General features: G+C 36.6%; 1 protein-coding gene across 14 annotated transcripts in view; it reads right to left on the bottom strand.

The window, feature by feature from the left end:
• SNAP91 (synaptosome associated protein 91) overlaps positions 1 to 13074 on the bottom strand; it is a 139880-nt gene that overhangs the window by 79959 nt on the left and 46847 nt on the right. For all 14 annotated transcript variants that reach the window (XM_072832187.1, XM_072832188.1, XM_072832186.1 and 11 more), the window contains exons 3-7: positions 10385 to 10527; positions 9682 to 9757; positions 8587 to 8689; positions 6850 to 6943; positions 5249 to 5360 (exon numbers count right to left, since the gene is read on the bottom strand). In XM_072832187.1, coding sequence (XP_072688288.1) covers positions 5249 to 5360; positions 6850 to 6943; positions 8587 to 8689; positions 9682 to 9757; positions 10385 to 10527 — 528 coding nt within the window. The remainder of the gene's footprint in view (positions 1 to 5248; positions 5361 to 6849; positions 6944 to 8586; positions 8690 to 9681; positions 9758 to 10384; positions 10528 to 13074) is intronic.

Raw genomic sequence — 13074 nt, 5'->3', positions numbered from 1 at the left:
CTCATCATAAGGATATCTCCATAGGAAACCATAGGGTTCCCAAAGAAAAATATATAAGAAAGCAGGAAAATAACTGGCTAGAAATGAATCATAGCAAAAACTCACATTTATGAGTGGTAAGGAAGAGAAAGATATGCCCATAAAAGGGAATGGGAAGATCTGTTATTTGTTTTACTGGTAAACCCTCCCACTTGAAATAAAGGTAATACGGTGTTGAATTACATATTAACAGGTATCTTTCCCCAATAGGGCAAAATCTCTAAGAGCACTGTGTTTGATTGCCTTACCCAACCTCCATGCTCTCTCTTTCTAGACTTAGGAGAAGCTAGGATGTCGGATACAAATTCAGTTCTGTAAATTAGACAGACCTGTGAGAGATCTGGAAGGTGAAACTGAGGTAGAAGCCATCTTCCTGTACGTTATTAGCTATTTCTGTGACAAGAAAGTCCCTAGAAATGTAAGATTATCCTTCCGCAGCATTCCACTGTCTACCCTCCACCCTCCAAGGTTCTGAGGAGTAGTGGTTATAGTCACACCTATTTGATATGACTCCCTACTTCCTGGATTATAGCTTCAGGTGTCTATTCTCTAGGTTCCTGAGGCTGCAAGGCAGCTGAGGTGGTGGCAGAAGTTTCTCATTTTTAGTGTACCATAAAGTGGTGGGCTCAGAAGTAGTAGCTTTCCTGGTGTGTAAGAATTTATCATTTCAGAAGTCATTCAGGAGGCTAAGCCTAGAACCACTTCTGATAATTACTTAAGCACCCAACTTCCTATATTAGATCCCTTTTAATTTAGAGTATGTGGAGTGGTTTCTGTTTCTTGAATAAGCACAGTATTTGGTATTTGAAGTACTTGTAGAAATCAGACCCTCATAATAGTCAAAGATGGGTATCTGGGACTAGATAAGTAACTGGCTGGATCTGAAGGCAGTGATGACCTACCCACAACTAACAGAAAATTGGATTCTCACAGTCTGTGCTATACAGGAGCAAAATGATTACTTAAATTGTCACCTATGGTTTTCTGAAATGAATAGCTAAAATGAAGCTTACTGGGAGAGACCGCCATGATGGGAATAAGACAAATAGAAGGTAGAGTGGATGGCTGCTCCTGACTCCAAAGGAAAATGACAACACAGGATTTTAAATTATTGGCTCGAGGCACCAGTCAGACAGTGGTACTCCAAAACTGCCTTCAAATAGTCTTATCTCTTGCAGACATAGGGCTGTCATCGCTGAAAGTCAGAGAGTCTAATCTTGTTAAGTTGCTGAATTACAATGTATGTGGTTAAGTTAAATTCCCAGCCTCACCACTGTCTCCTCTGTGAAAGTTAGGATGTTTATGGAGAAGAAAAACTAGAAAGGAGAGTGCTTCAGTAGATTCAAACCAAAGTGAGCTACTCTTGCCTGAAGAAGCTTTTCCTCAGTCTGAAGAGGCTGGTCCTGTCTTGCCTGGTGATCCTATAATGAAATCACCTTTCATGAAAGAATGAAAATTTTTCTTATATTCAATCCATCTATTTCTTACCCCTTTCCCCTTGCCAACTGCCTCAGTACCTAGAATGAGATTTAGAAGGCAGCAATCCCTGAATGTCCCAGGGAGACAAGTACAAAGTCTGACCCAGGACAAAAAAATAGAAGTGCAAGTCCTTGCAAATTCTGTTGGCAGTAGGGTTGCTAGATAAAATACAAGATACTGATTAAATCTTAATTGTAAATAGGTAACTTTTTAGCATAAGTATGTCCCAAATATTGAACAGTATTTATTAATATAAAAATATTCATGTTGGTCTGAACACAAATTTAACTGGGCATCTTACATTTTCCCTTCTGAAATCTGACAACCATCATTGATAAAAATGTAGAGAGTTGGGTACAGATTCTAAAGGTTCTGAATAGGCAGGAAGGCATATCACATTAGATTTCGTGATATAATTGATAATGTGTCAATTTGGGTGAACATGCTAAAAAAAAACATGGATTCAGATGCTAGCCTGAACATCTGGAATTAGCTCTAATATAGTGATTCCCAAACCAATATCCCAAACCAGTATCAACAGCACCACTCAGGACCTTATTAGGAATGCAAATTCTCAGGCTCAACCCCAGATCTACTGAATTAGGAACTAAGGGTTGAGGTTTAGCAATTTGAATTTTAATAAGCTCCCCAAATATTCTTAAGAAATGTCCTTGAAGCACACAGCCAAAAGACTTTTTTTCCTCTTCTGTCAGAGACCTTTATCTGGGTGACTAAGCCCAGGGAAAGGGGATATACCCAGACTTTCCAGGAACACTAACTCTAAACTAATGTTACTCCCCGGGAACCCAAAATGTTACTCTACATTCTACCAACTTGAGGGGAAGCTTTTTAGGGATTTGGCAATAAAAGAAAATTAGATCCAGTGGATGTACGCAACTATCTGTAGTTGAAGTTTCCCCAGTTACTGGAATATATGTTTGGAATAGAAATACTTTGAAAATAGCAGAGTCCCCACACTAGTTTCCTGAACTCTTGAAAGATACAGGGGTAGCAATTTTTTTTTTTTTTTAGGGGTAGCAATTACATCAATTTCCTCGATTAACTTGCATATCTGGTTTGTGAAATGGGTTGTAGGTAGAGATTTACAGTAAATTACTGTGAACCTAATCAGGTGATGACCCTTACTTGTAGATTTCCAGACATGTCCCTGTTACCAGCATACCAGCATAAAATCAGCATCATTCTTGACACTTGATAGGCAGCTATCAAACTAGAAAACTCTTTTTATCCCTATCCCCAAAAACAGAGCCCACCAGAAGTAATTTGCTTTCATCTGGCAGGGATGATAGTATATGCTTGCTGTCTTATTTCAAAGATATAAACCTCTCTGGCTATCACAATTCCACCGGTTGTCACATTAATGACATCAGGTTGATTGTACCCAGTGGTCAAGAATTTCAGTTATGCTAGGTACCTTGATAAGTCACATGTATGTCATGGAGTGGGAGAGAGAATTTATGAAAGTTCAGAGACTTGTTACATTAACAAATTTTCTTTGGGTCCAAAAGTCCCCTGCATGTGAAGAACAAATTGCTTCACCTTATAACCTCTATAACTAAAATGTAGGCCGAAGTTTGCTGAGCTTTTTTAGTTTTAGAGGTAACATATACAACATGTGTGTGTTCTACTCTATAAAGAGTATCAGGTATGGTGTCAGATTTAAGTAGGATCCAGATCAGGGGAAGGCTCTGAAACTGCTCCAAAATGGAACCACATGGGCCTTTGTTCCTATGGACTTAAAAGTACTCAAAGTGCCTGCAGTAGATCCAAATGTTGTAGAATGCATCTGGCACACTCCAACAGGAAAATACAGTGGAGCTTTGGAGCAGAGCCATGTCTTCTTCAGACAGTAACTAATCTCCTTTGGAAAAACTGTTCTTGGCTTGCTTATAGAGACTGAGATTCTAACCACAGAATATCAAGTGATCATAAGACCTCAAGTGTTATCTAATATACATACCCATAAGTTGGACAAGTGTAAGAACACTCTATCATCAAATGAAAGTGGTATTGAAGCAGTCAGCCTCAAGTGAATCCTGAATACCCATGTGGGTTGTACAAACAGATGGCTCATATTCCCACTGCACCTACTCTTCTGGGCTGTGTTTTTCCCTCCAATCATACCTATGGCCTTTGGGGAATTCCCCATGACCAGCGGACTGAGGAGAAAAAGAATTCAAGGTTGGTTTAGAGATGGTTTTTCATGCTGGCACTAGTTAAAATTGGTTTGCTAAGTCATTATATCCCCTCCTTGAGAGCAGAAAGAAATCTTACTATAATCCAAACTTCAAGCAGTGTATCTATCTGATTTTCACTTTATGTCAAAGTTAAGATGATGAGTTGGGGCGCCTGGATGGCTCAGTTGGTTAAGCATCCAACTGTTGATTTCAGCTCAGGTCATGATCTCAGGGTTGTGGGATCAAGCCCTGCACTGGACTCTGGGCCCAGTCCATAGTCTGCTTGAGATTCTTTCTCTCCCTCTCCCTCTGCCCCTTTCTCCATGCATGCTCATTTGCTCTCTAAAATAAGTAAATGAATAAAATCTTTAAAAAAAATGGTAAGACAAATGGAACTACACCAAAAGATGAGCAGTTACTAACTGCTGGCCTAGATGACCAAAAACTTGGAAAAAATAAAATTGGAAGATTGGTGACAAGGTCTAGAGAAAAGGTAGTGGATGGACCTCTTAGAATGGATAAAGAGCATGAAGCTATTTTCATTTTATGCAAATATAGATTAAAGGGTAATTACCACAAAAAGATTCTCAATGATCAAGGGATAAAAGGACTCTGTATGCTGATGAACATATTGCCTATTATAAGTGGAGGTTATGAATAGGTCCAACAACATAGTCTGATATATCTGCATCATTGCTAAGTCTTCAGTCTGTCAATACCTGAGATCAACTCTGAGCTTCTACTCTGGCATCATAACCCAGGGAGTGTAGAGTCATCCGCCAAGTAACAAGTTAAAGATTAATTCCTTTTACCAAGGAAAAGAGCAGTGATCTCTCTATTCTAGAATAGATAGTTTATCTTGGATATGGATTTATCACCTCTGCCCATATTGCTTTGCCAGTACCACCATCTGGGGAATTACTCCCCATTATGGTATCTCACACAATACTATTCTGCTACACAAGAAGTGAGACAACAGACGTACCCCACAGGATTTGTCAGTCTTAGCACGAATCCCTTTAGCCCAGAAATAGCTGATCTTACATAATGATGGAATGGCTCTACAGAACACGCTATTTTAAACCTACTCTAAGAAGATACCTTAAGAGTTAGAGATTCTGCACCACTGGCCAGTCTATGGTACATTGTTCACCACAGCTAGAGTATATGGGTCCAGAAACCTAGGAGCTGGAGTGGCTCTTCTATAATACTTAATGAGGTGGCAGTGGCTTCTTATTCCTATATGTTTCTAGGGGTGGCATCAGAGGTAGCCATTAGCACAATGACCAGGGGTTATTGGGACTTATTATAAAAGGCAAAGCCTAGAACCTTCAGTCATTCCGGTACTTTCTAAGCACCAAAATCCTTGTATGAAATCCCTTCTGCTTGAAATTTCTAGAGTGCTTTCTGTTTCTTGCACTTAATCTTTGACTGACATAAAAACTGACTTTATCTATTAAGTCTATGGCATCCAAATTTTTGCATTCTGATCCAGTCTTTATACAAAGATACCATTTTGAAGTTCTACCTACCAAGTAAGTTAATAACGCCATCATTGTAGCAAGCAAAAAGTTTGATAAGATCTTTGAAAAGAAGCATAAATGCAGCATTTATGACACCATTTGTTAGCTCATTTGGATGCACCTAGAAAAAGATAAAAATTTAATATGTTAATTACATGTCATCAAATGATAATTTTTCTCAGAGCATGTGAAAATGTCTAAAATGATTACTGAGAAATTAATCTATAGTCTACAAATGTTGTATAACTCTTTTAGTAGTAACTCTACCAATGTCAAAAGATGGACTGCAATTTTTTTTTACTTCAATTTCAGTCAAGGAAGTTACTTCTATCAATTTTAAGATATATATACATTCTATTTGATCAATGATTCATAGGTCAATCAAATCTAACTTCTGAACATCTAGTCTTTGTTACTTTTATCATGATATATATATATATATATATATATATACACACACACAAGCGCTGTTCTTTTTCCCTCTAGGACTTTTCTCCCTTAAGACAGAACTGTTTTTAAGGGCAAGAAAAGCAAAGAAAAACAAATGAATAAAGAGGAAAAAAAGTTAAGAAAAGCAATTGCATAAATATCTAGTAAGTCCTTACTATAAAATCCATCAAAAAACAAGATGCTTTGCTGCTTTTACTGAAATTTCAAAAAGAGATGGATGTTGTAACTAGGACTCAGTTATAGATTAAACCGTATGATCTTAACAGAAATTTTAAGTCACTAATAGATGGAAATCTTTGTTCCAGGCAACCACCAAAACAGAGGAAAGCTAACATTGTGAGTTAAGAATCTTCTTACATGTCAGAATATTTTATTTTCATGAATCAGATATGTTTATTTGAACTTTTCATTTTGAAATAACTGTAAATCCACATGCACTTGTAAAAAATACAGAGATTCTAAGAACCATTTAACCAGTTTCTCCCAATGGTAACATCTTACAACACTACTGTACAATATCACAACCAGGATATTGAAATTGGTACAAACCACCAGTCTTGTTCAGGTTTTCCCAGTTTAACTGGTACTCGTGTGTGTGTGTCTGTGTGTCTGTGTGTATGTGTGTAGGAGGGCTAAATATAATTTTACCACATGGGTAGCCTAATGTATTTATCACCACACTCAAGATAAGGGTATGGTTTTAAGAAACATGTCATATTGGTATTGCCAGGAGGAAGGACCATGACCAAACAAAAATAATGCTCTTCAGTGGATGGTGTCATTTAAGCAGTCTATATAAAATGGCTTCTAATAGCAGGATAAGGTATTTAACTATTTATTTAGGCTAAAGATACATCTTGCAGCTATTTCACCCTGTCAAACACCAAAGGAGAACATCATCCTGCTCTGAACACGAGGTTCCAAGAATGTCCCATTCATATCTTTCCATGACCTAAGTAAATGCCTGGGAAACCACTCAGGCAACCTGGATAACCAGTCATCTTTACCATGCTAAAAGCCGACATGAAGTGTTCAAGTAGGTCATCGAAATGAGGGAGACCTCAATCTGCTTCGTGAGTAGATTCCCAGCTTTATCTGTAGCCCTTCAAACAGAAGACAGTACTAATCATGTAGGACACATTTTCTAGTACGATACATACATCAAATTCAAGCAGTGCATCAATTTGTCCCTGCAGTATTGGCATACTCTTCAGGAGCTTTTCAGGAGCCATTGTCCTCATTACACCATCCGCCCTACAATTGTTTTAAAAAAAGAAATAGATGCAACTTCCTTGTATATGGAAATTTAAGACCACATGCATTCTTCCAAGCTGTGCCCCTTCCATTTCCCTGTTAATCTCGTGGGATGATTGAGCTATTAAAAGGCTGTAGTTGATTCCCCTCTACATTACTTCCTCTCATCGATTCTTGTTCCTCAATCACATGGGCAGTGCTTTCTTTCTTTCTGCACTGACCTCAGGAAGAAAGCAGTGTGGTATGGATAAAAAGAGATCAGTTGAATTACTGGATGGGTTTTTCCATATCTATAATAGAGGCGTAAGTTTTGTGAATGCCAGCTTGTTTGTTTTTGAGAAAGAGAGCACATGTCTTAAAAGTGCAGAGTGGTATATGCTAATAACTATCAAGGGAAGAAAAATGCAAGATGATATGCACAATTTGGACAAAAGGAGGTAGAGTTTAACTAGCTGTGGAGGACACAACTGGAGGTCCATGCCTGAGGGTGCATCCCACAGGGCACTGAAGCGAGTGCCCACCTACAGGCCTCTTATGGAGCCCTCGCATCCAGGGATGGTTCAGTGTGGCATTATTGAAATAGTTGAGGAAAATACCCAGCTCATGTCAACAGGCTAAAAAATGCCAACTTCCAGGGTCTCTCCCATTTCAAGGGTGGGGAAAGCATCCCAAAGTATCTTTATATACCCATAAAAGAGTGCAGAGGTTTCTACAAAGGCTATGGACCCACTGCAGAAAGGCCACAATGCAGCTGGGCATGTCAACATTGGTTACCCAGGGTCAGAGGAAGACATGTAAACTAGAATCATCTATAATGTGAAAGGGATGAAGTAAAAATCTTAATTTTATAAAATGTTCACCCACAAGAAACTAATTTATTTTGAACAGGCAAGTTTATATTGTTCAGCACCATGATAAAAAAAGTAGTTCAAAGCTAAGGCTGGGTCAGTCTTAGAAAAATAGCGTTGTCTTTTTGTGTGAATTCTTGAGAGTAAAATATTAAACATTCTGCAATACCCTGCCATTATTTCAAGTCAGGAACATTATAAGATTTATGGCTGGACACTTCTGATTAAATTCAGTATCTATTTAGAGGGAAATAAATGATAACGATGTTTCTGTTTCAAAGGGGTTTTCTTAATCCATGGTTAGTATTAATAATCAGTTCAATTATGGTGTCTCTGTGAGTGTGAGAGTGTGTGTAATGCTAGGGCATTATTACTTCTCAAGAACAGATCTCTACCACATACACAGTTTAGTTTTACCTCAATCAAAACACAAAGAAATAACTATTGTGAACTGAAGCCACTGTTCTTTAAACTTTGAAAGAACTTTAAATTCTCTCTCTTTAAAATTATTTAAAGGAATATACGTGTTAACAATTATGAATTGATTTTAACAAATAAAATGTTATACCAATCAACTCTAGGCAGCTAATCAGATTTTCTGCATGAAAATATAAAGTAATGCATATTACAATATCCAGCCTAACTTCAATAATACTATTGGGTCTCTTTTTTCAGGTGATTGTAAACTGGGCCTTCATGACCAAAATTTTTGGTATTTAAGCTTAGTTAAGATAAGTCAAGTATGCCTCAAAGACTTACTCTGCTCAAATAAATATGAGAAAGAAAAAAACATACCCTTTCTTCACTCTGGCAAAATCAAATGCCATCTGTCTGTAAGAGAAAGCCTTTTCATTCAAATATCTACTATAGCGCCTTATGAAGGTAGACATATCATAACCTGGAAGGAAGGGCAGAAGAAATAAAACTAATCAATAAAATACCTTCAATTGTGCTTTGCTTAGTACCATTTTTTTTAAACTCCCCAACTGTAAATAATGCTAGGATGAGGTCAATAAATGTACCAGAAAGGTCTCATTTAAAAGCCTACTGAAAAAAAAAAATCCTACTGCAAGAAAAACTTTAGGCATGAGACATTCCAAGACACTTCAATTTCGTTATGCTACAATCCTTGTACAGAATCTCTTTTCTGATTTTTCCTTGCATTTTTGTTCACCATTTCAAATAACAGGCTGTTTTAGGCTTAATACATGTAGCTATCTGAGAACTATCCACTTGCTTGGTGTACTTGCAACCAATAAGGATGATAAATGAACATATATGACTGTATTAAAAAAAATCCAATATTAAAGAAACAAAGAATGTTTCATTGGGAAAGTATTTTTCATTTCATTACCTTTTTTTTATTTTTTAATTAATTAATTAATTAATTAATTAATTAATTAATTAATTTATGATAGTCACAGAGAGAGAGAGAGAGAGGCAGAGACACAGGCAGAGGGAGAAGCAGGCTCCATGCACCGGGAGCCCGATGTGGGATTCGATCCCGGGTCTCCAGGATCGTGCTCTGGGCCAAAGGCAGGTGCTAAACCACTGCGCCACCCAGGGATCCCCTGTTTTGTACTTTCATAAACAAATGACTATGGGTCTAGAATACTGACTGTTACAGTAAATACTCAAAAAGACAAAAAGCAAAATTAGAACACAATTTATATGCTGAGTTCTCTAACAGTTAAATATTTTAATGCTCTACAAAGTAACTATATAATTACTTTTACATTTTTTCTTAAATACAACAGAACTACCAGCTATACTAATTATAGATTAAGAACCTAACCTCACTTCAAAAAAAAAAAAAAAAAAAGAAACAAAAAAACAAAACCTTGCATCAAAAGCATTATCCAAAAAATTAGAAAACATAAATATTCTCACCATGGGATCCACTTTTGTCCAAAAAATTGCTGAGATTGAACAATGTATTTCTAGAAGCCAAGTACTGAATAAATCTCTGAAAAACAAAAATCAGAATTAAAACCAGTATTTCCAAATCACCCCTTTAAACAATTGCTGATACTAAGCGATATTACAAATTCTCTTTATGATTTTTTTTTTTACTCAGTTATACAGTTTCCTAGTCTACTGACTTTCTCTAAGGAAAAAAGACCAAAAAGTACTAGCTGAATTAGAATTAAGTTTTATGATTTTTCATTTTTTATATAACAAAGATTGCAATTTAATATGATTCAGTAAGTACCCCATGTAATACGGGTAATTTTTATTTCATTAATATTTTCCAAGATTAAGCATTTTTGTGAAAGCAATTTTCACTTAAAGGTGCAAAAGACTGTTTCTAATGGGATGAATAATTTTATTGTCCCTTTCTCCTAACATTTTTGCCCACTAATACATTTACATGAGATATGCCTTTTAGATACTAGTAATATTTAATATTTCAATGTCTCCCAGAGAATGTCTAACTTAACATTTAAAAAAATAGCAAAATAGAATATTAAAATTGTACTCTGGACGATATTGAGCCATATATCTCCTCTTCTCCTACTTAATGAAAAGTAAAAGAGCCCTCCATAAATGCCTCCCTCCCTCACCAAAAAAAGGAAAAGTTTACTCCATTTACCTCATTTCCATGCACCATGAGATGATGTGTTGTGACTAAAGCTTTAAATACAACCACCCAGCTACTGTTTGTTGCCCGCTCAAAGAGTGTGTCAGCCATCTGAGGAATATTAACATTGGTCTCATTGGTAGCCTGGATCAAATCTATGAAAGTACAAGAAATTCAACAATGATATTAATCATTACATATGAAACTTCATTTCAAATTTTAAACATTTAAACCTGTTTACTAAAATAGGAGTCCCCAAATTGCTTTGACAATAGCTACCAAATTAAAAAAAAATAAGTGGTAATATTTTTACACATGCACACATATACATGATTTACCCAATGCATTTATTTTTTCTTGAGTTTATTTTTTTTCCATTGAATTCTCTTCTGTGTCTTCTGAATTTTATGTTTTCTCGTACTAATGTCATTCTTTAAAATTGCAAATTCCAGGAAAGCTAAGCCTCATGTTAATTCTCTTTTCTCATACAATTCCTCAAACATGTGGACACTTATTCTATACACCATTTGAAGGCAGTAACATAAGTGTATTTTTGTAAACATTAAACAGCTAAACACATACTTCACTTGGATTTTGATGGGTGCTAATAAATATACTTGCCACCCAAGTGGCAGAATGAGAGCAAATAATTTAAAAAATTCTATTACACTTACCTAAGCTTCCGAAGAATACCATGAATGCATTAAATTACTATTATGTGACATCAGTCTATAAAAGTAAACCTTTATAATGTATTCACTGTCCACATTTACGTATCAAATATGTACAATTCCAGCTATACCTCAGAGGAAAAGTTTTGTTTATATAGTGGCCAGGGTGGGCTGCCAGCATTCAGAATAACTGGTGAGTGCTGTCAAAAAGTTATCTGAGGCCAAGTTCAAAAAGGGTGTTGCCTGTGTTCTCCTCTAGGATTTTGATGGGATCTTGTCTCACATTTAGATCTTTCATCCATTTTGAGTTTATCTTTGTGTATGGTGCAAGAGAGTGGTCTAGTTTCATTCTTCTGCAGGTGGATGTCCAATTTTCCCAGCACCATTTATTGAAGAGACTGTCTTTCTTCTAACGGATAGTCTTTCCTCCTTTATCGAATATTAGTTGACCATAAAGTTGAGGGTCCACTTCTGGATTCTCTATTCTGTCAACTTTATGGTGAACTAATATTTGACAAAGAATGAAAGACTATCCACTGGAAGAAAGACAGTCTCTTTGAAGACAGCATCTTCAAATGGTGCTGGGAAAATTGGACATCCACCTGCAGAAGAATGAAACTAGACCACTGTCTTTCACCACACACAAAGATAAACTCAAAATGGATGAAAGATCTAAATGTGAGACAAGATCCCATCAAAATCCTAGAGGAGAACACAGGCAACACCCTTTTTGAACTTGGCCACAGCAACTTCTTGCAAGATACATCCATGAAGGCAAGAGAAACAAAAGCAAAAATGAACTATTGGGACTTCATCAAGATAAGAAGCTTTTGCACAGCAAAGGATACAGTCAACAAAACTAAAAGACAACCCGCAGAATGGGAGAAGATATTTGCAAATGACGTATCAGATAAAGGGCTAGTTTCCAAGATCTATAAAGAACTTCTTAAACTCAACACCAAAGAAACAAACAATCCAATCATGAAATGGGCAAAAGACATGAACAGAAATCTTACAGAGGAAGACATAGACATGGCCAACATGCACACAAGAAAATGCTCTGCATCACTTGCCATCAGGGAAATATAAATCAAAACCACAATGAGATACCACCTCATACCAGTGAGAATGGGAGAAATTAACAAGAAAGGGGAACCCTCCTGCACTGTTGGTGGGAATGTGAACTGGTGCAGCCACTCTGGAAAACTGTGTGGAGGTTCCTCAAAGAGTTAAAAATAGACCTGCCCTACGACCCAGCAATTGCACTGTTGGGGATTTACCCCAAAGATACAGATGCAATGAAACGCCGGGACACCTGCACCCCGATGTTTATAGCAGCAATGTCCACAATAGCCTTATGATTTTCTTAATAACTTTTTTCTCACTTTATTGTAAGGAATATAGTATATAACACATGTAACATAAAAAATATGTATTAATTGATTATGTTACCAGTAAAGCTTTTTGGTCAACAGTAGGATTTTGGAGAAGTCAAAAGTTATGCTCAGACTTTTGACTGTGCTGGTGATCAATGACCTTAACCCCTGAGGGGTTGCTCAAGGGTCAACTGGTACTTCCTACAGCACAGTATGACCTCCTTGGAACAATACGACAAGACTTCTCTTACAGGCCACAGCTACCTTGCAGAGAACAGCATATGATACTCAGTTACAAGAGAATCCCATGCAACAAATGCAGAGAGACAGACTTATCTTTTTCCTTACTCAAAATGTACACTCAGTAATCATTAAACTATATATTTGCTTTATACTTTTCTCTATTTTACAAAAAAATAAGGTTTAAAAAAGTTGATACTGCATCTCTGAAATGAATTCTAGACTAAAGGGTATCAATAACTGTTCTGAATTATAAATGGACCAGATTAGGTTTACTTTTTACTTTATTTTAAATTCCAGTCATCATCTCTATTCATTTTAACATCCTTCCCTCAATATTTTTCCTTTATTAGAATTCTACTCATCCTTCCGGAAATCTTTCCTGGTCCTTTTTAAAATGCAGCCCCATATGGCC

Source organism: Canis lupus, chromosome 7 (genome assembly GCF_048164855.1).
Source record: "Canis lupus baileyi chromosome 7, mCanLup2.hap1, whole genome shotgun sequence".
NCBI lineage: Eukaryota > Metazoa > Chordata > Mammalia > Carnivora > Canidae > Canis > Canis lupus.
This window is presented reverse-complemented; position numbering and strand designations above follow the sequence as displayed.